The sequence below is a fragment of the Solanum stenotomum genome, chromosome 6 (assembly GCF_019186545.1).
Source record: "Solanum stenotomum isolate F172 chromosome 6, ASM1918654v1, whole genome shotgun sequence".
In the NCBI taxonomy this organism is placed as follows: Eukaryota; Viridiplantae; Streptophyta; class Magnoliopsida; order Solanales; family Solanaceae; genus Solanum; species Solanum stenotomum.
In genome coordinates this window covers 59,106,636-59,134,518 of record NC_064287.1, presented here as the reverse complement: position 1 = coordinate 59,134,518, position 27,883 = coordinate 59,106,636, and the positions used below count along the sequence as shown (strand labels likewise).

The following is a 27,883-nucleotide window of genomic DNA, read 5'->3' as shown; positions in this document are numbered from 1 at the left end:
TGTTTTTCATCATATTATGACAATTTTAATCCTGAAGTTCAAGGTTAAACCTAAACCTAAAACTTTCATCTTAATCCAAACTTGAGACTGACAATGTAAAACTCAGTTCATTCTTGCTCAAACCAAATTCAAGGGATAATGAATGGTGATACTAGAACAAGTTTATTACTTGTGACTAATAAATCAACAGAGTGCCATTTGACAGGAAAATTACCATACTTGGCTTCAACATCCAAGTGGCAGGACAAAGAAATAGAGAAGAATATCCTGCAGTCCATAACAAAACTATCAAAGATTCACAGAACACAAAAAGCAGATAACATGGCACATTGGCACTCACTACACTAAACCTCATCTAGACACAAACGTATCTGAAACCGCTGAAAATTGGAACAACAACAAATAATTAATAACATTGATTTGTTACAGCAAAAGAGAAAACAAAATGTGAAAGTTCTGAATTACCAGAGGGTACATTATCGTCAATTGCTCATGTGCCAAGCTCTTGATAATTCATGTTGGCAGTTTTCAAACTAGCATGGACAGATACTTCGAGAGAGCGTGCTCTGTGTAGACCAAGCAAAATTTCCTCTGTGGCCATCTCAAAAGATCTCCAAGAGCAGCTTATCCCACATTCATTTCTGTGCAAAAATCACTTTTGCGGCTCAAAATTCAGCTTCAGATGAAGTTCACTGCAGGCAATTCGCTGGAAACTAGTACAGATTTAAAAAACAGGAGTTCAGCCTTCTGGTATAGCAATACCAACATTATGGCCAGGGCCTTCCAACTCACATATTAAATAAATGTAATAGAAGTGATCAAAATTGTAGCAGACCACACAGTAATAATAGGTGGCCAAATTAGCTAATAAGCTAAAATGAACACACACACACACCAAGATATATACTTGTATTGCAACTGAAAATGAGATCAGAATGTATCTCCTATCACTTGGCTACGATATAATCTCTAATAAAAAGGGATTCCGCATTCACCTGGGTAGTCAGTAATTTTGTTAAGAATTCAGTTCCAGCTAGCATTCTATATTTGATGCTCAAAATATGTATTTTCCTCATCTTTTCAATTATTTTAGAAGGAACAATGTCATGACATTAAAGTAAATTATACAGTAATAAAATACTTTATGGTTCAGCGATGGTTAGTATCATCCAAAATGGAGCCACCCCAGGTGTTTATAAGTTTAGTCGAGTACTAGACCTCTAGCAGCTTCATAATATTAAAGAGTGGATATTTGAGTTAAAAACCAGAGAGATCTTGATAAGAAACACTGTTTCACAGAACTATCTATCTACAATATGTACTGGTTGAAGGAGATATAATAAAATGGATTGTTCATACCTTTCCACCTTGCCAACTGAAAAACTCAAAAAGGCGCCTCAAGTGATTCATCCCAGACATCTGCACTTCCGTTGGAGGCATCCTCTGCATCTTCCTCCATTGAGAGTCTAATATATTCCCTGTGTGCAAAGCGATCCCACTCGGTCAAATTCGGGTTCTCACGTTCCTGGAACAAAAAGAAAATCATATTAATCTGTTGGTAAGAATGATGAAGCAATGTAGATCGAGCTCATTTACTTATTAACCAAACATTAACTCACTTGACGTATAAGGAACGGGTCGCGAGTTTCAAATGCCATGAACTTATTGAGGTTAAAGAGAACATTAAAAATACTGCTGGATAGTTTATTTCCCTTCAAGTCGCGTAACGTAAAATAACTTTGATCCTGCAAGTAAAGAAACTTCAGTGTTATGTATCATTCTGAAAATTAACCCAGAAGGTACAATTAAAACATTATATATTGTGCATCTACTCAAACAATATAAGTTGAAGAATGACATAACTTGCTTCGGTTGGTAATCATATATTTAGGGAAGAAAACACATCTGCTGTGTTTCTTATTTCCGCAGGACCATTGACTAGGGAATTTACTCAGCACATTGGTTTACCATTTCACCATCAAGAAGATAAAAAATCTGCCTGCCAACCTCCACCAGAGCTTAAAAAGAAACACAGTTCACTAACTTTTTTTATTTATGACAAGGAAACCTGCAGCCGCTACCCTTTGGGTGCGCACAGGGTAAAACCCCGCTTCTATGCAATAGCTCGCAAACCACACATGAGAGGTAACCCTCACTAGGCAAGCCCGGTGCGACGAGCTCGACCCGAAAGGCAAACCCCTTACTTTCGCTGGCAAGGGGTTTCAAACTTGAGACCTCCAACATGGAAGTCCCGAGCCCAAACCACTAGGACAATGCAGTTCACTAACTTTTAACTTCTACATCGCTTTCTTTCACATAAAAAACTATTCAGACAATGCAACTTACAAACTTCAAGTTAGGTACCAAAAGAGGTCAACTAGAAGTGTTCTCTCATTACAGTAGAAAAAGCATTCATAGGACACAACATGATAAAGCTATTAAATGTGAGAAAAAAAAATAGGATTACCTCTGGATTAATCATGTCAACCATCTGGCACAAAATATCCTCAAAAAGCACTGGCTCTTGGCCCATGCATTCCATTCTATGCAACTGCTCCTCATAAAAGAATTGCATTTCATTCCTAGTCAGAATACCATTTCCATCCAAATCTATGCATTTGAACCTGCCCATAAAATAAATTTAGATAGAGAGAAGGCTGTGGTTATAAGTGAGTACTTGTTCATTACCACAACTATACAATTCAAATTTTCTGAAGAGGACTCATCATTTTATAATACCATTATTTTGCCCAAATTCTTGGCTGAAATGAACAGAATTAAAGCGTACAACCCTAATGCAACACAATCAACTAAATGATCTTCCTGACTGTCACAATAATTCCTGATATACTCTAAATCTTCAAAATGCAACAACCAGCGATTTGATTTCCAACCCATTAGCTTTCAAATACCAAGATAAGCTAAAGAATAACTACTCTCATCCCCTTTCCTACTCAATAAACTAGGAAAGCACAATACAGAAGGAATTCATCAATCCAGCTGCAGTCATAAAATTGGCATGGATAGTGGAACTCAGTTGGATCCTTAAAGGAAGAGCATTACTAACATAGTCTCCGCTCAGCAGGAAAAATAATCACAAATGATAAAAAAGAGACTCAAATGCTCCATCTTCATAAAAAGAAGATACATATGCTCTATTATAGAAGAATCAGGAGGAAAAGTTTAACATTTTCATGGAACTTGAAAAATAGTTTCATGTTAATCCTGAAATTACCAGTACTCAAGACCAGGCTCTGACGTTTTATCCTCCTCTGATAATATAAAGTAAACGAAGTCTTCATAACCCATCTTTCCTTCAACTTTACTTGTAAACTTCCTTGGAACCTGACAAAACAATTAAACATGCTAATCTTCTCTCTACTAATCAGATATCCCTGCGGGGACGACAGAAAATTAAAACATAAACTCCTTATAACGTGATAAGCAAGCATTCTTAAAATACAACAGTTTATTCATTATTGCAGGGAAGGTAAATTGAGAAGTGACAGAGTACATGGAAGACTCAAACCTGAGAAAATATTCTATCAACAATCCTGTATGTAAGGGCATGGTTGCCATATCGAATGAGGTTCTCTTTATCAATCAGAAAATCATGATCGGTATCGAGCTCCCAAAACTTGCAATATATCACGTAAAAGTGTTCATAAGAAAAGTATCTGCAGCAAAAATAAGGTGCTCAGAGATGCAGCAGAAGTATTTACTTGATCGGAAGAAGTAACAAGAACTTGCCCGAAGTTCTCAATGAGAATAATGTCAAGCAAAAGCCAGTAGAACAAACTCTAAAAGGTAAAGAAAGTAACACAATATTTGACTTAGTCTCTGCGAGAACCCAAAATTTTAAAGTAATCTGCAAAACATTGTAATGTGCTTTTGTAATGTCAATCTTCCAAAAAGGATTTTGTTAATCAGTGATATATACTGCACCTTTTCTCCTCTCTTCTTTCTTTGACTAGTAAAAAAAAAGACAATTTCCTAGCACCACCACTTGCCACATAAACATGCTTGTATTCAAACCACACGACATTAGTCATTTTGATGGCAATGAAACAAGAACAGATGTCATCAAGTGAAGTAAAAGACGTGAATCTCTAAAATTTCCCGAAAAGAAGTTTGTATATTTTTTCATGTGTACATTAAGTCGATACTGTTGCAAATGTATTTACCTAAGGACCTTGTTAATATCTTCTTCTTCATCTGCATGTTGCATTGCAGCAATTAGGTCAGAACGCTTCAGCTCCCTGAGGGTAAGATGACCATCACCCAATCTATTCACGTAGAAAAATATTCTGTATATTACAGTTTCAGCTGGCCAATGCAAGAAAATTAACTGTTACCATAGAGTGTAGTAGTTTGAAACCCCTCTATGTTACAAACAAGTATCTAAATAAGATGTATCATTCCACCTGTAAAAAAACAGACTATCTACTCCATTCCTAAGTCCCAAAAGGGTAAAAGGTTAGCAGTTACCTAAACTAGTTTGAATGGGACTCCTTTATAGCGAGCAACTAAAGGAAATTTCAAGCCTTGGTTAGATGAGAAATGCAAGGAATTAGAGTTCTCGTGCTTGACATACCAAAAGCCCAGAAAAGGTAATTGCTCCATGCGAGATAACACAGCTAGGAACCCTTAAATCTTTCATTGCCTTTCTTCTCAACCACGGGGCAGGGGGATGAGTAATACAGCACACTTAGTTCAACATATAATACCTGTCTAGTTCATCCCAGACACGCCCACCTCACTGAAAATTTTATAGCAACAACCACCATAGCACTTCTAGTTTTTTGCTATGGTTAAATGTAACATCTCAAGATAGAAATTAATAGGGAAGTCTAACAGAAGAGATTACTTAGGACAATGGTTATATACATCACAAAAAGCATTGACGATTTCAAGGGCACAAAAAAATTCTGCATGCATTAGCAATTAATACTACATAATATTGAGAAGGGTACCATATCGCTCTTGAAATTCGGGTGTGTTCCGTAAGAACTCTAAACCAGGATGTGTTGCCAAAAGATCTCGAAGAACAGGCTTGAAATCATCCTACAATCAAATTGGTTGAAATTTCAATAGACAGAAGGAAAAAACAAATCCACAACCTTTCTGTTGCATAAAAGTAATCTCTTTATAATCATGAATAATCAGACAAAATCTTTAGCTCTTTTGAGATAGGATGAGCGAGAAACTACAAAATAATGTGATGAGCCATTCAAACAAATAAAAAACAAACTAGAGAAAGCACCTGTGTCAGGTGTTTGAGATCTGGCTGCTTCAAGATTGTGTAAATTTGGGTTGCTATATCTTTTGTCAGCATGTTTCCGTTGACCCAGTAATCAACAAAGACATCCCTACAGCAATGTTAAGCAAATAGCATCAGCAAACTCTCTTTCAAGTAGTTTCAGACATTCCTAGGAAAATATTAGCACTAAAAGCTCAGGTATACTATGCATCAGCATTACTAGTACCCTATATCAGGTATCACTTCTGAGTTGGTCTTTTTCTAGTGTTAGTAGTTATAAATAAACACAGGAGAGGTGTTCGAATATTTTTTTAAAGGTCCAGATGTGATATAAGTTCACGAGGCAAAGAGTTCCAGATACAGACCAAAAGAAGCTCTTTAACTTGAACTATTGAAAGAGCAACTAGTAAAGATCATCAGCTCATAAAACATACTTTTTACACTACGAACATAAGTTCACAAGGTGTACTTCAGTTAAAAGAAAGAAAGAACTCTCCAGAAAACAGCATTTCCCATCTAGTCAAATAAAATTCCAAGATGTGAAAGGAATGTTGGAAGGTTAAAAACAAAGTGAACATGTCCATAAGTCGCCAGTCACTTCAGTGGGATAACAATTACCAAAATGCAATGCTATTTGGGAGAAAATCTTAGGATAATGTTATTTTATTGTATGATCAAACTGTTTTATATTGTTTTTGTGTACCACACTAATTCCTTTTTATTTGGTATTCCCGTCTATTCAATTTTTAAACTATAAAGGAGGATGAATATACATCAAACCCATCTCAAACTGAAATTGAGGCAGCTAAGGCAAACAATCCAGAATAACAATGTTCTGTCACAATGCAACAGATCTGACTAACTTTAGAACCTCCCAAAAAAAAAAGATAAATACACTTTATATCGAACTTCAAAAACATATAGAAGGATATCTGTTCAAGAAAATGTATTCTTATATATATTATAGAAACTTGTTAGAAGAGGACAAAAAGACATAGAAAGATGTTAAGGAAGAACGGATGGCCTTCATCCCATATTTTCATTTCCACTTTCTGAAGGTGCAGATGACCTTCTAGGAAATACCCAAAAGAGTTAACGAATCATCTCGAGAATTCAGAAGAAAGATAACATTTACCTTGTTATGATGCCTGTTCTATCAACATCAATCTTCCTAAAAAGAACTGTGGAGAAGAACGATGGCAACTTGCATATTTCCTTAGTAATTGGTTTGAATTCTGACAAGCAAGGAAAAAATAACTTAAATGGAATGTCAAAATGCACACATAAATAATAGCAAGTCGCATCAAAAAGGCCAACTGCCCATATAGCTAGCATAAATAATGATAAACTACTCTTATATCAAGAAACTTTTTCTTATAAAAAAATATGTGATCCAGCTTAGTATTATGCTTATATTTGGTTTATTACCCCGCCCCTACCCCCACCCAAGAAAAAAGGGGGAACCTTACCATCCATTTGTAGTCCATCCGTGTGACCATAGAAAAACTGGTTTATTCTAAACAAGCAGCGTTCCTTCAATTCATTTGGAGGTGGACGGCCATTTTGAAAATAGAACTGCTATCATCATATGCATTTGATCAAAAAGGAGAAATCATCACAATCTGTCTGTGCCAAAAAAAACAAAGGCATCACCCTGAATTAGTTATGCAACGTTTCCATACCTGTGGTATTAGCTCTTTAACAGGCTCGTTCACTAATTTCAAAGGGGATCCTAACATAGAGGGGCCTGCCCTGGGTCTCGTTGTTCGCGGCGAACCAGATGAACTTCTTGGGGAAAGCGGAGGGGTACTTCCAGCCGGAAACATAGATGGCAAAGAACTGCTTGTTGCTACATTTGTGCTGGAAGAAGTTCCAGTCGCATTCAAGGGACCACCAGCTTTAGCATTATTAAGCAAATTTTTCACCTGCATGTAGTGAAAAAGATTACTTTCCATTTGCCAATCAACCAGAGATCAACAACTATATTTAAATGAAACGGGGGGAAATGCACATATCATCGCTTCTATTTGAAATAATGCAGGGCAGACAGCACAAAGCATCATAGGCCCCCAGTACTGAGAAAAATCCACATGGATGTTCAATAGTCCATCAGTTCAATGTTCAATTCTTAAAAGCTCAAACACGTGTGAACATCCAAAGCACCAACAATACAATACAATGCCGAACATCCTCAAGCATTACTATCACTGTTCATCACCAACAAATACAAAAATTTACGAGGAGTCTCCATTAAACCAGAGCACCACCACATCTCCATCATCCTGGGAAAGCTTCTCAGAGACAGTAGTTCCATGAACACAGTGATTTCATTATCAGCGACTGCAACAAGTTGTTGTAGTCTTATATGCATATTATTATTCAAACTCTGAGAAATGTTGGATTTTTGTTGGTAAAGAACAAGAGTACACTCAAACAAAAGAAACACAATTGATCCCGGAGATCCAAAGAATGTACAATCATAACAAAAGTAGACAAAAGAACTCAGAGAAAGAGCACGGAATTGCAATAGACTATTGAAATCTTTCTTCTACACTCCACACAAAAATGGTTAATACATCTTCACAGTGCCTTCTAATCATTCCTCACCCTAGAGGACTTGACAGTACATTCACTCAACATGATACTTCACTCAACATAATATACTTAACATTCTCATGAAGTCAATATATTATAGTAGTTAGAATCACTTCTGTGAGATACACGACAGATCATATAGGAGCACATTATGATGCAATAACGCACTAGCTTGAAAGTACTGCTTGTAACTACACTTCACAATTTCCTTCAAAAAAATAAAAAATGCCTTGTCTTGAAGCCTGGTACTTGAGCATGACCCGGGTAAATGGTGGCAGGCTGGCGGGATGGCAATCCAACCAGTTTGAATCTATGAGCCAACTGGGAGTAGAGTAGCTAATTCACAAGGGAATTGTCAGTTATACCAACCACAAAAAATTCAATTTCCCTTTCACTTCTTTTCCAACTTGTCTTTTTTCCTTTGAAAACCGTTGTGTCCGGGCCGGCTTTTGCACACCTCGGCTAATACCCAGCCAGCTCCCACCACTAGGTACCAGGTAGTTACTCTGTCCACTAAGGCTACAATGGATAGAAAGAAATCACCTAGTGTTTTTGTTTCTACTTCTAGTGGACCTCAAGGTGCTCAACCCACTTCAAAGACCACCAGGCCACACCAAGGTGCATTCCAACTTTGTCATTTTGGCTACAATGTTCCATACTTAACATGAATTACAAATCATTCATAGCCCAAAATCCTTCACTTATTCACCATATCAACCAAGTTATGGAAAAAAAAGAATGGACCCAAATTAAAATTTCAGAATCTAATTCCTAATACATCAAAAAACAAAACAAAACAAAAATATCAGCAAAATTAAGCACGGTGGAACTACCAAAGGTGTCATAAATAGAGCTAACACTACTGGTAAGAAGGAAGGTCCAAGTATGACCACCACGCAAATATCGCAGGAAAGCTAGATTCAACTATCAACTAACCTTCTACCTTATTCCACAACATCCAAACTCTCCTACCTAAGGTCTAAGGTCATGTCCTCGGTAAGCTCAAGATGCTACCAAAATCAAATTCCTAATACACCAAAAAATACACAAATGATTAGCAAAATTAGGCACTGTGGAACTACCAAAGGTGTCGTGTCCGGAAGCGATAGCCATTGATCAAAAAGCTTCTGGGCAACAAAAGGGTTATCCTTGATAGCAAACGACGAAACATCAGGAAGCTGCAATAGTTCAGCATCAAGCCTCGCTACATCACCAATTAAATCCACATCCATTTTTTTACCCTCTTCAACACTCTAAGCAACGAAATCAATCCAAATCCAAATCCTCAACTCTTCCAGAACTTTCCTTATCATCAAACAAACCAAAAATATGAGCTTTCACATCACCAGAACGTCGCTTAAAGTATCAATTTCTGAATCTTTTTCGAAGAAAAATGGAAAACAATTTTCCGAATTGAGGATTTCGTTCTAGATCCTTCTAGATTTATGAAATCTGAGGTGAGATTGTATTGATGGAAAACGAATTCTAGGGATTTGAATTCCGATTGAGAGATCGGAGAAATGGAGAGAATTTACACAAGCTCGAAACCCTTGAAGCAAAGTAGCAATTGTGTGTGTGAAGGAGGAAATGCAAAATACTAAGTTGTGTAATAATGATGTAATTATATATATCTAACCTACAATTATATGATTTCGTTTAAACACTCGAATTATAGTTCTAATGAATATTTAAACAAATTTTATTTAAATTTTGGGCGAAAAAAACTATGCGTCTGAATTCACGTGCCTTGACTCATTTCACATGTTATGTGTCACCTCCCCGGAGCAATTGGGACTAGATAACTCTTTTCACCAAAGATAAGACAGACGAAAAGAATTTGTTTCTGTTGAAATTTAAACTTGATATGTAACCTCACTACACAATAAAACCTATCCATGTTTTGATTTAGGTTGATTTGCTTAATATGTGGTTAACTTAACTTGTTAATAGATGTTTGAGAATGTACAAAAGTTTTTTCAAATTGTGAACTATAAGTGTCTAATAGGAACACTTTATCGTGTATTCAAACGTTCAATTGGAGTAAGATGTAGTTCGAACGTCTAAATAATTTTTTCTGACAAATTTAAGAGATTGTCGATGTATTATGTCGTTGATTATATGAGCCTAACTCATTTACAACAACAACATAATAGTGAAATCTCACTAAATTGTATATAGAGAAAGTAGAGTGTACACATCTTATCACTACCTCGTGAAGGTATAGAGGCTTTTTCCGAAGCCTAACTCATTTGTATAAGTAATTTTATTTATCAAAACTTAAATATATGAACGTTTAAAATAAATTAACTAATACTGTTTGTTATAGTTGAAATATAAATGTTGAAGTTTCATCTACTTTATCGGTCATTAAACTATACTCAAATTTTTATATTTAAGATTTTTAAACTAAATGTTTTGTTAATCTAAATTCACATTGAACTTAGATATACAAGAGTTATTATGTAAAATTTGAACATAATTCTTGACGAAATTCACATTGAACTTAGATATACAAGAGCTATTATGTGAAAATTAAATATAATCCTTAATGAAATAAAAATTCGATAGAGACTTTTCTATAATTTTTGCTCTTCTAAGTCAAATTCAAAACTTCTATTTAATGATGAAAGGACCATTACCTTCTCGAACAATCACAATCATTTAATTTTATTTCACACCAAATAAATACGATATAGTAGCTTAGTAAGAAAATAAAACAATCTGTTTTTTTAATCATACAATGATAAAAAAAAATGTAAGAAAAAGTGATCAAGAAACTAATTGCACTAGCATTTTTCAACGCACACTTTCATCTTCAATCAACTAATCTTGTACTTCGCTCAAATCCCATAAATTAGTTAACTTATGGTCAAATCATAATGACTATACTATAGTTGTATATTCCTTTAGGCTTTGAAATTAACCATGACAGTTGTGTATAAAATATTCCGTGTTCAAAGTTCAAAGTAGAATCACACCCAAATGAGTGTGATGAAGACAATCTACAAATACTAACACAGTGTTTGCTTCCACAACTCGAACCTGTGACCTAACTTTTCAATCTGCATGATCAACAACCTTCACCAACCCTGGGTTGATAAACAAAATTTGACATTTTAACATAATAAAACTAAAGGACATTAAAAGTGTAAGAAACAGGGTGACATATATTCACTTATTTGGTGTAAACACATTCCAGTAACCAACAAAAATGGATCAATTCACTACTGAGCTTTTGAAATCATACAATGAACTTAACTAATTTGTTTGCAAACTGGATTATTCTAAGAAAATTATCCTGTATAACTAGTTTTTTAGGCAACAAAAGGCATGCACTACAAAATCATTGGCCACGACACTCCACGTAGCTTTTGACGAACAATATCATGTTCATTGAGATGGTATGATGAGTCTGACTGCTGATCAAATTGAGGAAAAAGGGTGTGAGCACAGAGTGAAATTCATCAGCTTTCTAGTTTGTTTGTCTCGGCTTCATTAGTATTATACTCGTCGTCGTCGTCGTCGTCATCATCATCTTCTTCTTCTTCTTCCTCCTCATACATGTTGCTCCTAAACTTGCTTAGTTCAGCCTTGCCATCATCATCTTCACCCAACAAGTCGAATCCAAATTTGATGTCTCGATGCTTAACCAAAAGCCAACGGAGCAAGCGGTCTTCTTTGTTTAGGTAATGCAGTTCATTGTTTAAACTGGGTGGTGTCATCACTGTCATTTGCATCAGTTGACCCTAAGAAACATGCAATATCCTTAAAAGTTGGTAACAATAATCAAATACCGAGGACAAGAACACTTCTAGTGAAGTTTGACAGACTTCTTTTGTACTGCTTTGCAAATATACAGAAGAAAAAGCTTAGTTCTAAAGGTCTCTGAGAAAAATTGTCATGTGTGCATCACAGAAAAGGAATACAGAGGTGTGGTCATCGCAACAGTACCTAAACGAATTTGGAGTTTGTTTTGTCATGCACCAAGATAATGGAAAGCGGCACAGAATAAATATGAGGTTGGGGCTAAACAGCTCTCTCACAGCAGTTTAAGGGATTAATTCTTAAAAATGCCAGACATAAAAGTGAAAAATTGAAGGGCTAAAGGTCAGATGACAATCATATTTGAAATATTTTACGAGTACTTTACGGATTTACCTTGACAAATGCTTGAGATTCAAGGAAGCAGTGTAAGATTCACCAACAGACAATACTTCTGTGGTGGTTCCTTTGAATTGATCATATCTAAATTTTAAATCTTTTTTACAATTCTCAAGATGCAGAGGATATTCCTAGTATTTTAGAGTTCTTATGACCTTCATAGGAGTTCTTCTTTCTTTTGCAACCTTTGGATGTAAGTATTACTAGAACACTCCTTGTGTATTCTTTTGTTTATAATACAAGTTGAGTTTCTCAAAAAAAAAAAAAATTTTTACAAGTACCTTAATTTTAAGTTTTTATCTGAAATTGCTTTCATCTAACATGATTGCCTATTTGCATGTGTAGCAACTGACACTCAGTTAATCCGCTTTATAAATGTACACAATAATATTCTTAGTCTTGACATGCAGCCATTTGAAATTTGGGCAGATCCGGGGGAGTGGAAAAAAGAGCCTTGCTAAGCAGGTTTTGTTTTGGGAATTTCTCTGGCATACTTCTTTTTTTGGGGTGGGGAGCTTGCAAGGTTAAATACAGGGACTTTGTAATAAATCACTTACCTACCGGGGCGGAGGAGGGGAGAGATTATAACATTACTGAAAGTAAAAGGATATCAAGAGAAACACACCTGATAGTATCTTCCATCTAGTTTCTTAATGCCATAACCCAGTTGAACAGTTCCAAATGACTTTAAATCTGTAAGGACACCATTTTTTCGATAGACATGCTTCCCAACTTTTGCAACGAGGTCCATCATAGCCTCCTTCTTTACATGGGGTTTCAGTAACAGCATACAGTCGTATAGTGGCATCTTGTGTCTTCTCTTGATTCAACCAACTTCAGGAATCACAGAACTGAATTACATCAAATCTTGGAAAATGAAAAACTACGACAAGATGCACACTGCAGGTAATCAAAGCCAACTCAACCAAGAAGTTCACTCATTGAAGGAATCATACTCCAAAATGCTGTAACACATCGAGACATTTTCTTAGTAGCACTGAAGTTGGAAACAGTTTTTAGATAGTAATATTCTTTTGAAGTTTCATGTACCCCATGGTATACAGGTCCAGTGCTCTAAAACTTTTTGAAGGTTTAAAAAAATATATTTTGAGAGTAAAGGATGCTATGTTCTTCTGATAACGCAAAAGAAAACAAAGGAAACTTTGTTCTTCTGATAACACAAAAGAAAACAAAGGACATTTTGTTCTTCTGATAAGCAACACAAAGGAAATTCTCAATATGTCAGTTTGAATTATCCTTGAAACACACCTGAGACAGAAAGAGTAAAACAGATACACAAATGGGAATGACAAAACACATACAAAGAAGGAAAACTATCAACTCCCAATAAGGATCCGCAAAACATAATTCTAACCTCTTTTTTTAGTCAGTGGAACATTATCTAACTTAATTGTCCATGAAGCAAACTAACCCAAGAACCATTGGGTACCTATCTAAGAAAGATGAATAGCTAAGCACTCAAACTCACCCACCCAAAAAAAGAGAGACAGAGCAAAACAAGAACAAGAATAAGTTCACATGAATTTCTAATGTTTAAAGGTTTAGAAAATAAGCATTAAATGTAGCATCTCCAATGAACACCAAGATGGGTGTGATAGCCATGGAACCTGAATTTCTGTATTTGATAACTGATCTCATGATCAAAGAAAAAGTCATAAAATTTCAATTCACATTTTAGAGTTTCTGTAATGAGCAGTAATTAACCATACCAAATTACATTTCCCCTCCCCTAAGAAGTGAATGAAGTTTTGTGGTTTGCATGAACCAAGGGGATGAGTTGACAAATTATTACAGGGAAAGGCTCAGAAACACCATAACTTGCTCTTGCTTTTGGTTAACTTAGGATGCACTTCCGAAGATTTACACGAGACTCTACAATTTCCGGATGACATCAATATTGGATTGATCTTACGATTTACATTATGTATCGAAAACACTCATCAACTAACCATCCTTTCATGAAAAGTCACGTGCTTTCAAAAGACACCTTTTTTTGGACATATCATTTCCAAAATATTGGTCGCAAAGGTATCATCACCAAGATGGAACGCAGGGGTGGAGCCAAGTAGGGCCAAGGAGGTTCATCCGAATCATTTAGATGAAAATTGCGTTGTTTATACATGGTTAAAATTACTTTTATGGTTGATGTTGAACCTCCTTTGACTTCTCCATGTGTTTACTTTCCATATTTTGAACCACTCAATGAAGATACTAGCTCAGCCACTCACCGAACGGATGTAAAAATTGTTAACTACCAAATACAATAAGACAAATAGTAACAAAGATCATAAATTTCAGCTCTCAGTAACTTCATATCATTGCTAATTAAACTATTTCAGTTTTCCTTTTCCTATCAATTTTAGTAACTCAAAACCTAAGGATTTACATTTTCATGAGAATTTCCTTCCTGTGCATTGCTTCTACACCAGAAAACTAAGAAACGTAGCAGATAAAAACGGAGAGCTTAGGGTTGTGGAACTACTATATAATGAGATAAAGAAAGATAAACCGAATACCTTCAACGCAGATCGGCGCGTTTTCGAAGTCGCCGGAGATGTGATCGGCGCGACAGAGAAGTCACCGGAGATGAAGTTCACTCTCAGTTCACTGAGCTCAGTTCCTGCTACTAGGGTTTTACTTCTGGTTTGTATGTTATATTGACCCTCAAACTTTTAGGGAAGTTGCAATTTCATCCATCTATTTCTCAATTTTCGTCCATAACACCCAAATGCATATATTTGTGTTACTTACTCGATTAGCTTATTATTTCAACTTTAAACTCGAAATATATAATTTGAAGTTTGAAAAACATGTTCAATAACATATTTATTAATTGTGATTCATAAAATCTATATAATTGATATACATTACACATTTTATATTAACAGTGATTTTATAAGTGTGCATTTTAAAACTAAAATATATATAAATCGCATTTATCTTCACAATTTATAAGTTACATGTGTCTGTTGCAATTCATAATATGCATAAATTGTATTTGTCGATCACGATTATAGGTCTTGTTATAGCTAAATTATGTATGTCTATTATCATAAAAAATAATAATATTTTGAGGATAAGACGATTGATTCAAATCCTATCGTAGCTGTAATGTATAAGTCATCTGGCAATTGCAATTCATAATTGACATAAATTGTGTTTGTTGATCACGATTGTAAGTATTGTTTATCAATTATAGGTCGTGTTATGACTAAATTATGTATGTCTATAATTATCAAAAGTGAGAGTATTTTAAGAATAAGAAGATTGATCCAAGTTGAATCGCATCAAAAGAATAAGACGGATCAAAAAATTTGGTGCACTTTTAAATTTGGGAAAATTACGCGGTTAAGCAAATTTATATTACTTAATTACTCATTATAACTATAGTTTGCTATAATTACCACTCGCGACTAACATTATACATTAATTACGTGGGCTGACTTCGAGTTTGTATAATTAGTCACGTTTGTATATGTATAATTCGCCATAATATACATATACATATGTATAATCTAACCGGTATACATATACAATTCACATTTCTCCCACTCGCTCGCCTCCCTCCTCCCTCTCCCAATCTCGCTTGCCATATATACAAATGCATATGTATAATATACAATTATCTAACCGATATACATAAACAATTCACCTCTTTCCCATTTTCTTCCCTCTCTTGCTCGCCTCCTTCTCCCTCTCCCAATCTCACTTGCCATATATACAAATACATATGTATAATATACAATTATCTAACCGATATACATATGCAATTCACCTCTCTCCCACTCTTTGCCCTCTCTCACTCGCCTCTCCTCTCTCTCCCAGTATCGCTCGCCTCTCTCCTCCCTATAACATGTAGCTACGAATTGTAATTATTAAACTATAGCTATGAAGAGTAATTAGACTATTTTTGAGTGGTTATATGTGAAAGTTCCTCTTTAAATTTTAATGATAAGATATTGGGTTCGAGTCCTAACTAAATAAGGAGTTAAATGTAATTTCAATAAAACAAGGTAAGGATAACAGTGTGTAGTAGTTGCAGTTCACACAGCCGACGATGATAACGACGACGACGCCGATGGAAGGCGCAATTCTGAAACTGCCGTGTCTCCGGTCGGTTAGCCGGAACACTAATTTCACCAATCGGAGCTCCAATTCGTTCCCATGGAGGTACCGGCGGTTACATATTTCAGCTTCAGCAGCATCAGCTTCAGCTCCATTAGTAGAAGGCCCGAAACTTGGACCCGGTTCGCTAGGGCATATCACCCGGTCCGACTTCCCTATACTTCACCAGGTCCTACCTCTTGCCGATTACTGTATGTATATGGAATTTGTTTAAGTGAATTTTGATTCAGCCTTTGGCAGTATGGAAGAATTTTGGTGTTTAAGTTTTTTGCGAACTCAGTTTTTAAGGTTTTGGAGGAAGTGTTACAAACTCAGTTTTTCAAAATAGTATTGTGCAATTGTTTATAAAAACTCTAAAAAACTTTAATTTTGCCAAAACTATTTTTGCTAAAAACTCAGCAGTGCTGGAAATGTGTGTTTCAGTATACGCCGACTTCTTTGATGTGTGTATATGTTATATGGATACATTTATCAGCTTAATCCCCAAATAGATTGTATGAATTCAATGTATTTATTGTGATCTGACTATAATGGTGGCTTTTCGCATGCTGCAGCCATTTTTTTTTCTATCCGAGTTTGAGACCAGCTGTGCTTTGCACATAGGCAGAGTTAAGATCCTGTAAAAATGCTAGCATAAAACTAAAATTTTGAGTGCCATAAGTAAGCTAAGTGGATTGATCCTATACTCTATTAGTAGGCATTTTGAATGAGTTGGTCTAGATTTGGAAAAAAAGTAGTATTTGAAGTTGAAGGTGAAAAAGTGTATTTGGTTAATGTTGGGTATGGTGTCGTAGGATTTTATGTTGCATGGAATGATATGATGGTGATATTTGCAGGAGATAAATGGCTTGAAGCTTGTATATTTGGATAATGCTGCAACTTCCCAGAAGCCAACAGCTGTAATCAAAGCTTTGCAGAATTATTATGAAGCTTACAATTCCAATGTCCACCGGGGCATTCATTATTTGAGGTACTCATCTTGAAAAGATTTCTATTCAACATCTTTTACAATTGATATAATAAAATCTACAAGTTCGTTGGAATTTTATTTTATCTCTCCATAAAAAAAATTCATTTCGAATTTTCTTTTTATAGGCTTGTGGTCAGGGATCTTCCTTTTATACGATTATTATGTACACTATGGACTTGAATAGAGTGGAATAGATACAAAAGATTAATAGAACCCAACACACTAATTTAGGATTGAGGCATAGTTGATTGATTATTTATTAGATATGCGATATTGACTAGTTTTTATCATCATTTCGAACCAAGTGCAAAGGCGACAGATGAGTATGAGTCAGCAAGACAAAAGGTGGCAAATTTCATTCACGCGGCCGAAGCTAGAGAGATCATTTTTACAAGAAATGCTACGGAGGCTATCAACTTAGTGGCTTATTCTTGGGGACTCTCAAACTTGAAACCAGGAGATGAGGTGTATTTTCTTTCTTCCAAAGCTTGATATATGTTTAATGTCTGGATTTAGTTATTTGTGAGGATCATCCAGTCTCTTAAAGTTTTCTAGCAGTTGTGAAAGTTACTTAGATATGCTGCTGGTATTTGACTACAAATTGCTGTCTGCTAACTTTGCAGATTATAACCACAATAGCTGAACATCACAGTGCAATTGTTCCTTGGCAAATTGTTGCTCAAAAGACTGGTGCTGTCCTGAGGTTTGTAAATTTGACAGAGGATGAAGTTCCAGATGTAGGGCAATTAAGAGACTTTCTCTCAAGGAGCACAAAACTTTTGGTCATGCATCATGTCTCGAATATGTTAGGTTGGTGAATAATTGTTCTATAGATTACCACTAATTTTGATTTCCATATAATAGAAGGATCTTGTGGACCTACAATTCAACTTCCATCTTAGTTTGATGGAATGCTAGAGATAATAAATGACGCTCTTAGTTCAACTTTGTAAAAACACTCCTTACTCTGCATTTATATTGACCTCAAAAGGAAAAAAAGTGGTCAAATTGATCTTTCCGTTGCATGTGCCACTCCTAGTCATAGTGACATTCTCAAATCTCAAAAGAACTACTGCTAGTCATAGTCAGAAAGAAACTAATAGAAACTGTTGCAGAATAACAGATTTACTTTCAACTTCATATACTGATATGAAAATAGTAGAAATGAACCAAGCTCGTCTAGAATTTTCCTTGACCTAGTAAGGTCTTTTTAAGCATGGATCAATTATTGCATAAAACCTGCAGGAACTGTTCTATATCAGGTTTCTCTTGACTACACCTGCTTTTCATAATTTTCAAGTTTGTGGCACTCTCTGATTTAGCTGATATTCTTAAAAGGATTCTTCATTCCGATTCTCCTTTTTTCTGTTGCTTAACTGAAAGTTGATTGGGAACAGAACAACTGGAAGATAATGATTAGTAGTTTTGTATGATATATCGGAATTCTGGGAGGGATTGCCTCTTCACTTATCATTTTATATTGCTCTTGGCGAAACTTGGTGAAAAAATAATAGAAGTAAGCAAACAAGTAATTCATACAGTTGGACCTGTGAGAAAAGGAAATGAAAGCCAGCAAATACTTCATTGAATTTGACTGTAACAAATCAGATACACTCTCTTTGTGCATTTAATTTCCCATATTTTTATTCATCTGTTTCTTGTCCATTGGTCTCTTCTTAGTGCTACCCCCATTCTATATGCAGCTTCTGTTCTTCCTATGGATGAAGTCATAAGTTGGGCACATGATGTTGGAGCAAAAGTGCTTGTAGATGCTTGTCAAAGTGTCCCACACATGGTGGTCGATGTTAAGAATCTAGACACTGATTTTCTTGTTGGTTCCTCTCATAAGGTTAGGACAATGCCATGTACTATATAAGTGGTTCTCCATTGAGTAGCAGAAATTGAGGTTAAACATGCTTCAGATGTGTGGGCCTACAGGCGTTGGATTCTTGTATGGAAAGAGCAAGATCCTTTCTGGCATGCCTCCTTTCCTTGGTATGTAACTTCTCCTTAACTTTGATTCTCAACAAGAAAATTCAAGCCAAACATCTTTTACTGACATTCCGCTTCTTCAGCTCGGACTTCTTGTACTTGATAAATCTCATGCCATGTGTAGAATGATTATAACATATTTAAATGTGGTTTTATCATTTTGATTAATTCTCAAAAAAATGATATTTAACTGTGATTTCAGTCAAGCAGTTTCTTAACTTGTGTTCCTGTCCCTTGAATTACAGGTGGTGGTGAAATGATAGCTGATGTGTATTTGGATCATTCCACTTATGCTGAACCTCCTTCGAGGTTTGTTTCTTTTTCCGGTGTTCCTATAGAATTTTCTGGCAATACTTTGACAACTAGCTAGCTGTTCTTTTGTCCATTCAAGCTGAACTGCATCCAATGCCTGCCTTGAACCATGATCTTGGAATCTTATTGAGTTGTTATGATTTTAGTTTATCTACTTCTCCATTTTCATCATCTCTAGATATTACTACCATTACATCTAACCTCAAGCTGTGTTTCTTGGATCCTTTTCTTGCTCCACTTATATTGAATAAAGTACTGTCTGCTAAATATAATAGCACTGGTTGCTTCCATCGTCAAGATAGATCAACTTGGAAACTTCATCTTCCCTTCATTGTCATTGGTTCCTATTACTGTTGGGGAAATGTTATATCTTGATTCTGTGATCATCATACTATGCTTCTATGTCTTAATTTTTCTCCTATATAATTTTTTCCCTTTTGGTTTTGTGCGGGGGGGGAGGGTATGTTTTATATTCTATACGTGACATTGATAATCAAAGTCTCTATGCTGATGACTTTGATTAGCTCTTCTCATCTTATTATTATGTCTAAATTCTTTTTAACTTTATATTGGATCTGGAAATAATACATAGACCTGGATCTTCAGTGTTGTGGCTAAAGCTCAATCAGCTACGAGTAATTTTTAAATCAAAGTTCTCTTCTAAGTTTCATCTTCTAACCCTTTTTGTAATTGGGATCAGATTTGAGGCTGGGACTCCTGCAATTGGAGAAGCAATTGGGCTTGGAGCTGCAATTGATTATCTTTCTGAAATTGGCATGCAACAGATTCATGATTATGAGGTAGGCCTTTTATCCCTTAACCTCATATTCATGAAAGAGACATACTTTTACACTCTGTGAAATTCATGCATCCGTTTACATTTCCGTTTGCTAATTTCCTTCTTCCATATGGTAGCATCTAGATTACCTATCCCCCCTCCCCACCCGCCTGCCACACACAAATAAATAACAATAATAATAGATGGTTGCGCACAAATTTGTATGAGGCAAAAAATGTGCCACACTTTTGCGCAAAAAATGCACTACACTTTTGCATTATACTGAAGAGATCTAAAGTAGTGGTTGGATTATGTTTACTGCTTTTTGAATGTTTTAGTTTTTAAGCTCCAGCTTCAAAGAAGACTTTGAGAAACCGTCTTCCTGGGTTTGTGGCTTTCAGTATTTGCTACTAAGTATGACGATCCGCCGCATCGTCATGCCACATAGACCCCCCATAAGTGCCACATGGAACAAAGTTGTTCACGTGGAGGGTTCACATAGGAAGAAAGCTAGTTTATAGTGGAAGTTCTAGAGATATGTGGAGAAATCCCTTGGAAGACTTTACCCACCCAGGATGCCTTATAGCAAAAAGAGGAATGTCGCCAACAAGAACTAGGAGGTGCCGCTCGAGGTTGAGCCAAATGAAAGGCTGACATCCCAAGAACCTTCTACCACTGAGCAAGGATGATGTGGAAGTCCTGCCGGAGGACGTCTCGCTCGGTAGAGAGTGGGCCATGAAGGTTAATGCGGGGATTGACGCTATCGAGATATTTGGCCAATGCTTAGGGAGAGTAGAAGTCACTCTAAGCGTTCTTGAGAGGCATACCCTTGAAGAGATTGAAAGCATCTGAAATGACTTGGATGAGCGTACACAGACCGAGGTAGAGATGAGGCAGACCATCGCTACTTTAGAGTGCAAACTCAGGGAGGCGTTGAGCACTATCGATGCCATGAAGGCAAAGATGGAGGCACCGAAGAACATGTCAACACTGGCGTGACTGAGACCGCAAGAAATATTGTCATGACGAGGCAGGCAAAGATCGAGGCTTCCAAGCCACCAGTGTTCAAAGGGGTTCGTGATACACAAGAAGTAGAGTACTTTTTTTGGCACTTGGAGAACTTTTCCTGACATGGAAATGTAAAGGATGATGATGCCAAGATCAACATTGTGGTGTTGTACATGTCAGAGATTGCCATGCTATGGTGGGGACGTAAATCGACTGATGGTAAGATAGGTTTGTGCACTATCAACACATGGGATGAGTTCAAGGTCGAGTTCAAGCGACAGTTCTTCCTAAATAATGTCGTGTACAATGCAAGAAGAAAACTTAGAGAGTTGAAGCACACAAGGAGCATACTGGACTACGTTAGGGAGTTCATGACCCTTACGCTTCAAATACCTGACCTCACTAGTGGTGACATAATGTTTCACTTTATGGAAGGGTTGCAAAATCGGGCTAAGTAGGAATTGCCACGCTGATGAGTATGGATTTCAAGAATGAGAAGTACGACTAAGACAGGCAATAAGTCAGAGGATGGCATTGCTAAGTGTGGAGGAGGTTGTGGTAAAAGCAAGAAAGTACATCAACAACACCACAAGACTCGAGATACCCACAAATTTGATCAACAACCACACAAAGCAAGGAAGTACATCAACAACACAATGTCATACCTTGATCGACCCTATCTCCATTGTCTATGGGTCATGGAACGAGAATGAGCTTGTATGATGCCTACTATTACTATACCACAAACAGAATCAAGCACACCTTTCGGCTATACAACTTGTGAAGGGGCTCAAGATGGAAGGGTCGATGTTCTTGGAAACCAGTGCAAGTTTTGAGGGCGACAAAGACAAAAAGCCATTGTCGTGTTCCACGTCCATTGGAAGGGGAAATCATCAGAAAAAGCTACACGAGAACAATATGAAGACTAGTGGATATTCAAAGATAAGACACGAGAGTTTGCACAGTAGTAATGCGCCATGGTCGTCACAACATCAAGTGGGGGAAAGTATGACAACCTGCCGCATCATTACACCACATAGGTGCCACATGGAACAAAGTTTCCCATGTGGAGGGCTTACATAAGAAGAATGCTAGTTCATAGTGGAAAGTTTAGAACTTTTAATTATACAAATCAAAGCTTCATATTAATGAATAAATTTTTTACATCAACATCCAACATGACGTATTTCAAACAAATGTCTAACCTCTTATTAACTAGAACTGATTCTTACTTTTATAAATAATAATGAGTATTATTATGTGAAGTTAAGCGCCTAATGTCTTTTAAGAATATACCTTAAACACAAGTAGTATATAAGAACAAAAAAAGATAATCCTAAATTAATAATATTTTGTGTATGTGTGTGTATGTATTTAAGACCTCTTATTATAATTTGGCTTTAGGCTACTTATTTTATTGAAACGCCTTTTAGAAGAAGTCCCAAAAATTGGCACAACTAACTCTATCCAGTATGGATGTTGTCACTTAATGTAGATTAATGCTCATCTTTAGAATCATCTAGAACCTGAGTGAAGTTAATCAATCAACAACATCCCGATAAAGAATGATTTTGGTGATATGTTTCTTCCCATTTTCATGTTCTTCCTCAGATGGAGCTGGGTAACTATTTGTATGATCGTCTCTCTTCTGTATCTGATGTTCGTATTTATGGGCCTGCACCTTCACGAACTGTTAAGCGAGCGGCTCTTTGTTCTTTCAATGTTAAAGATGTTCACCCTACAGATATCGCAACCTTCCTTGATCAACAGGTATGGGAAATAAAACTCCACCCTACCTCTTGCATAGCTACAATCTTTTTCTCTTAGAAAAATGAGGGCATTTGTAAGCTAGTCCACTTAGAGCATGTGTGTTATTGGTTAAAAAGTCATGCAAATGAAATATTTCTAAATAGCAATGTTTTCTACAGCATGGTGTAGCTATTAGATCAGGGCACCATTGTGCTCAACCTCTCCATCGACATTTGGGAATCAGTGCAAGCGCACGAGCTAGCCTTCATTTCTACAATACTAAAGACGACGTTGATAGATTCATCGATGCACTCAAGGACACAATCAACTTTTTCACTTCTTTCAAATGAGGGTATTTTTTGTTCTCTAACGTACCTTAAGGCAAATGTAATATAAACAAAAAATTTATAATTATCTCAATTTAAAGGTGTGATTCATGAATAAATTGACTTTGAGGAGTTAGATTAATACTTGACATTATTGTAAATTAGATACTGCTATCAATTACTCAATATCATTCATTTCATCTAAAACTCCTACTATTGTGCAATACGCTCTTCTTTGGTGACTTTGCTTTCTTTGGAGAAAGATTCTGCCACAACATTCAACAAGAAACTGGTTAGTGAAAGCCAAAATTTGGAATGCAAATTGTATGTGGGCTTCATCAGCGAAAACATACACTCACGTTCTGTCTTGTCAAAGCCTCATAGTCAATCCTGTCTTTCCACTTACTCTTCTGAAGTTGAACTGGCCGGTTCCCAACATACTTCCCTGAAATCAGAAAGATTTTACCTTGTCACTTAGGGATTCGAGCAATGAAAGTTCGGTGGAAAGTATACTGCCGGTTAAATAACTATGACAACAACAAACACATCCATTTTGCAAAGAAACCTAAGAAAACCACACTGCTCAAATACTCTTAACTGAAAGTTCCCATTCCTTGTTTTCCTTTACCTAATTTGACTTGGTGCTGGGTCATCCAGTAAATCTTCTCGCATTGGGGGAGGGGTTTGCAGATAACACTCTTCTGTCGGGCCAAATCTTTTGACCTTATGACATCAAACAAGGGATAGAAAGAGACCATATAAGGCATCAACAAACAGAATAAACAAGGAAAATTTCAGATCCATTTGGTTATCATCCCATACCATTCCGGTCTGGTGATCTTCAAATATCAAGCTATGCCATTTAAGACGTTGATTATATTAATGTAGCAGAAGCAAAGTAGAGACTATGCCTTACAAATATGGAAAGACCACTTACCATTCATTTCTTTAAGTGCCACGACAAGGTCTGAAGGGTTGGAAAAACTAACAAATCCATATCCCTTGGTCTTACCAGTCGGCTTGTCTCTCACAACCTGTCATAGAGTTAAGACATTACAAGAACGATGAATGTACTTTGCAACATTCTTCAGTTTAGTGCTAACATGTGCATGGAAACTGTGAACATATGCAGTCTAAACAACAAACAGGAAAAGAGAAAAACACTATAACACATGCTGAGGTGAGCAGTACAAGTTTGGTTCCATCCAAGAGCCCAACAATGGCCTTCTCCCACATCACAACACCATTCTGAAATTCTTTTCCCCCCCTTTTTTAATAAATCAAAGCTCTCCCCCATATTCATGAATGTCTTGAGATATGGACAAAAACGATAAAAGAAAGAAGAAAAATTATAGATATGAAGACCTCCACTCCTTGATGATCATCATCAGAAGTTGTCAGTTCGTAACAACAGCATACCCAATGTAGTCACACAAGTGAGGGTATGATGTATTTCCGATAGACCCTCGGCTCGAAAGACATGTAACCGACACAAGTCCATGTATAACAATTAAAAGTATCACTAATGGAAAACATGAAATGATGATAAAAGAACTTACCCTGGCCATGTTAAAGGAAGGAAATCTTGAAAATGCTTTTGATAAAACATCATCATTCACCTCATTCCCAAGGTTACCACAGAATAACCGAAAATCATCTGCATGACCCCAATAGTCAATTTAGTCGGCCAACTAATAGAATTGAGTTAACTGACAACCATCTTACAACAAAAGCCAACAATCGAGCAAACAGAGCACAAGATGAAGTGCTAAGAAAGTCATATGGGGAAGTTAGACAATCATTTGCAGGGCAGGTATGCATTCATTATAGTATTTGCATCAAACTTTATGTTGCTTACACTGCAGCATTGGCCTCAAAAGAAAAGGCTTCCCTCCCCTCTACCGAAAACCTTTGGCAAATATAGAGTGCATCCCCTGTATACGATAAAATATTTTTCAATACTCAGTTCTTTCATGTTGCCTGAACTATGATCTTTGGTCATGCATCTCCCTTCCAAGCATATTTAGTTTTCAAGGGAAGTTGGATCAAAATATGAAATGACACTTTATTTTATTTTCCTAAATGATCGACACAGGTGTAAGGTGACATTCACCATTCATAACTGTTTTTCCTTAAATTTCCAGACCTTCAACTGCATGGTAATTTACTGGTTTAGCACTTTCCCAAACTCCAGACCTACAATTACACAGTTATCCAGAACATCACAGCTTTGACATTCTTATAAGCACTGCCACAACCCTTCAAAAGAAGATACTACTACTTAACTCAATTCATGTCTAAAACTATCCGGAACTCGAGGAAACCAATTGGAACAACCACACTAAACAGAATTCAAGTGTTTTAATTGGGTAAACACAGAATTCAACCATTTGACACAAATTTGAATTGGAAGAAAGAATTAAACGGAGCAAGCGAGCTTACTCTCTGGCCACTCTGCAAGAGTAAGATCTTCCCAAGTCTGTCCTGCTGCCTTTCGAGGCACAGCTTTCTTTTTCACCTCAGCTTTTTGCTCAATCTCACTGCTTGCAAGTGCAGCTTTCACATTCTTAATTGCCTCGGGCGTGATTGTTTGTGCAACTCTTTGAAATAGTTGCTGCGTCTGCCCATTAGAAGTAGGCACGTTAGACACATTGCTAAGTAAATCTTATTTTTTCGAGAGGAACAAATTGCAAGCTTAAAAAATAATATGGATAAAGATGTACACTGGCTCTACTTCAAATACTTCAATGAAGAATTTTCTTTTCCCATTGGCTTGCTAACGGGGAACTAAGAAGCATGCAATTTGTGTAAACATATCAAAAATTTACACAACAGGCATACATTCACGTGTACACATATGATGGATAAAACTCACCAACCAAGATATCTTAATAAGTACAATCAATTACAGAAGAAATAACATTGGCATAATACATAAACACATACTCAAACTGGCAAGTAACCACTCGAACTTTAAGAGTACCCATCTAGACACCTCAACTTGGTCTCAACGATCAACTAAACACTCAAACTTGTTCCCACTGTCTCTTGTAGACACCCGATGCTAATGTGACATAAATTTTGGAAGTGTCTAAATAATCATTTTGTAAATTGGAGTGTTCAACTGACATAATGAAGAGCAAAGTTTGGAGTGTTTAGTTGCCCGTTGAGGTCAGTTTTGAGTGTCTATTTACGTATTATGCCAATAATATTACGATTCTTACTCTTACATTACTTACGAGCCACTAATGAGTGACTAATGCATCTGAAAAATTAACTCTGTTTTTTCCTCCCTATCTCAATACAAGTCAGTTCATCAAGAGTAAAATTAATGTAATTACTAATCTACAAACAACAGGTCGAATTTGTTTTATAAGAATCAATTCTTACAAAAAAAAATAGTTGAAAATTGAAATACTTACCTGTAAATACTGAGGTAAAGAGTAAACGTCGGGAACAGCTGCCGGAGCAGAATAGACAGGAGGAACAACGGGAGGAGCAATTGGCGAAGGAGCAGAGCCAATGAAGGGCTGCGATGGTTGTTGTTGGAGATGAAACGACGTCGGAAAGTATGTGCCGTTCAAGTAATTGTATTGCGACGAAGTCACCGTCGACATAGCAATTACCGGTGGACGGAAATGAGAAAGTAGATTTTCCGATCGGTGAATTTAAGGCTTGTTTGGATAGATTTTGCAGTGATAATAAAACGAGTTTATTTCATTCATTAAAAATACTGAAAAGGACCATTTGAGGTGAATGGAGAGAGTTCTAGAAATATTCTTTCTAGAATCTAGAAGAAACTAAAAATGGGAAAAAAATTACTCAACTCATTTCAATTTCAATGTATGTGACATTATTTCCGTAACTAAAAGAGAATATTAAAATTAATCTTTTTCCAATTATACAAATATGATATTCTTTTGTGATGGACTTAAAGAGAAAGTATGTCATATAAATTGAAATAGAATAAGTATTTGCCGTGGATACAACATGAATACAACTAGATTAAAGAAAGAAATACAATATATCAAGTGAAATTGCATGTGTTGATACAATTAGGTTGATCGAACACATACAAAATATATGATAAATACATAGGAAACAAATATATAATAAACACGTATAGCTTCAAAATAATAGATATAAATCATAACGAGGCAAACTATAGTTACTAATAATAATTAGGGAAAATTACGCGGTTAAGCAAATTTATACTAATTAATTACTCATCATACTATAGTTTGCTATAATTATCACTCGCGATTAACATTATACATTAATTACATGGGTTGACTTCGAGTTTGTATAATTAGCCATGTTTGTATATGTATAATTCGCCAGAATATACAAATACATATGTATAATATACAATTATCTAACTGATATACTTATACAATTCACCTCTCTTCCACTCTCTGCCCTCTCTCGCTTGCCTCTCTCCTCTCTCCTCTCTCTCCCAATCTCGCTTGCCATATATACAAATGCATATGTATAATATACAATTATCTAATCGATATACGTATGCAATTTACCTCTCTCCCACTCTCTCGTCGCCTCTCTTTCAAACTCACTCGCCTCTCTCCTCC

General features: G+C 36.2%; 4 protein-coding genes across 8 annotated transcripts; 1 reads left to right on the top strand and 3 right to left on the bottom strand.

Moving 5' to 3' along the window:
• Positions 1–253: 253 nt before the first annotated feature.
• LOC125867274 (serine/threonine protein phosphatase 2A regulatory subunit B''beta-like) lies at positions 254–9,469 on the bottom strand. 3 transcript variants are annotated; one of them, XR_007446625.1, is made up of 14 exons: positions 8,938–9,469; positions 6,943–7,185; positions 6,730–6,838; positions 6,396–6,495; positions 5,264–5,369; positions 4,974–5,064; positions 4,185–4,326; positions 3,530–3,677; positions 3,236–3,345; positions 2,468–2,624; positions 1,620–1,745; positions 1,360–1,525; positions 466–713; positions 254–380 (listed from the first exon to the last, which is right to left on the bottom strand). XR_007446625.1 is itself a non-coding variant. In XM_049547710.1 (13 exons), the coding sequence occupies exons 1-12, from the start codon at positions 9,085–9,087 to the stop codon at positions 1,385–1,387; spliced, it is 1,623 nt and encodes a 540-aa protein (XP_049403667.1). In that variant the 5' UTR covers positions 9,088–9,469; the 3' UTR covers positions 254–713; positions 1,360–1,384. The 3 variants fall into 3 exon arrangements, 2 of the variants coding, with proteins under 2 accessions (XP_049403667.1, XP_049403668.1); XM_049547710.1 differs by having other exon boundaries at positions 254–713; XM_049547711.1 differs by having other exon boundaries at positions 254–713; positions 6,730–6,835; positions 8,938–9,468.
• A 1,533-nt stretch (positions 9,470–11,002) lies between these two features.
• Positions 11,003–14,701, bottom strand: LOC125869097 (uncharacterized). Of its 3 annotated transcripts, none has more exons than XM_049549656.1 (3): positions 14,554–14,701; positions 12,642–12,850; positions 11,003–11,601 (listed from the first exon to the last, which is right to left on the bottom strand). In XM_049549656.1, the coding sequence occupies exons 2-3, from the start codon at positions 12,822–12,824 to the stop codon at positions 11,320–11,322; spliced, it is 465 nt and encodes a 154-aa protein (XP_049405613.1). In that variant the 5' UTR covers positions 12,825–12,850; positions 14,554–14,701; the 3' UTR covers positions 11,003–11,319. The 3 variants fall into 3 exon arrangements, with proteins under 3 accessions (XP_049405613.1, XP_049405614.1, XP_049405612.1); XM_049549657.1 differs by having other exon boundaries at positions 12,642–12,867; positions 14,554–14,666; XM_049549655.1 differs by having other exon boundaries at positions 12,642–12,981; positions 14,554–14,638.
• Positions 14,702–16,033: 1,332 nt separating this feature from the next.
• LOC125867331 (cysteine desulfurase 1, chloroplastic) lies at positions 16,034–23,331 on the top strand. Its single transcript, XM_049547786.1, has 10 exons — positions 16,034–16,331; positions 16,999–17,132; positions 17,438–17,597; positions 17,756–17,942; positions 18,836–18,981; positions 19,055–19,127; positions 19,370–19,433; positions 20,137–20,236; positions 22,834–22,992; positions 23,151–23,331. Exons 1-10 carry the CDS (start codon positions 16,095–16,097, stop codon positions 23,319–23,321), a joined length of 1,431 nt encoding a protein of 476 aa, XP_049403743.1. The 5' UTR covers positions 16,034–16,094; the 3' UTR covers positions 23,322–23,331.
• Positions 23,332–23,494: 163 nt separating this feature from the next.
• Positions 23,495–27,019, bottom strand: LOC125868993 (uncharacterized). The gene is made up of 6 exons (XM_049549547.1): positions 26,720–27,019; positions 25,740–25,917; positions 24,857–24,954; positions 24,235–24,331; positions 23,657–23,742; positions 23,495–23,563 (listed from the first exon to the last, which is right to left on the bottom strand). The coding sequence occupies exons 1-6, from the start codon at positions 26,912–26,914 to the stop codon at positions 23,495–23,497; spliced, it is 723 nt and encodes a 240-aa protein (XP_049405504.1). The 5' UTR covers positions 26,915–27,019.
• Between the last annotated feature and the right edge of the window lie 864 nt (positions 27,020–27,883).

Excerpts from the sequence above, each read along its gene's own strand:
- LOC125867274 (XM_049547710.1), bottom strand. The coding sequence starts at position 9,087 with ATGGATGTGGATTTAATTGGTGATGTAGCGAGGCTTGATGCTGAACTA. Across the intron at positions 6,839-6,942 it reads TTAAAGAGCTAATACCACAG|CAGTTCTATTTTCAAAATGG; the intron begins GTATGGAAACGT and ends ATATGATGATAG. Across the intron at positions 3,346-3,529 it reads TTGATAGAATATTTTCTCAG|GTTCCAAGGAAGTTTACAAG; the intron begins GTTTGAGTCTTC and ends TTGTTTTGTCAG.
- LOC125869097 (XM_049549656.1), bottom strand. The coding sequence starts at position 12,824 with ATGCCACTATACGACTGTATGCTGTTACTGAAACCCCATGTAAAGAAG. Across the intron at positions 11,602-12,641 it reads TAGATGGAAGATACTATCAG|GGTCAACTGATGCAAATGAC; the intron begins GTGTGTTTCTCT and ends CATGTTTCTTAG.
- LOC125867331 (XM_049547786.1), top strand. The coding sequence starts at position 16,095 with ATGATAACGACGACGACGCCGATGGAAGGCGCAATTCTGAAACTGCCG. Across the intron at positions 17,598-17,755 it reads ACTTGAAACCAGGAGATGAG|ATTATAACCACAATAGCTGA; the intron begins GTGTATTTTCTT and ends CTAACTTTGCAG. Across the intron at positions 17,943-18,835 it reads TCATGTCTCGAATATGTTAG|CTTCTGTTCTTCCTATGGAT; the intron begins GTTGGTGAATAA and ends TTCTATATGCAG.
- LOC125868993 (XM_049549547.1), bottom strand. The coding sequence starts at position 26,914 with ATGTCGACGGTGACTTCGTCGCAATACAATTACTTGAACGGCACATAC. Across the intron at positions 25,918-26,719 it reads CTTTACCTCAGTATTTACAG|ACGCAGCAACTATTTCAAAG; the intron begins GTAAGTATTTCA and ends TCTAATGGGCAG. Across the intron at positions 23,564-23,656 it reads AGGCTTTGACAAGACAGAAC|AATCTTTCTCCAAAGAAAGC; the intron begins GTGAGTGTATGT and ends ATGTTGTGGCAG.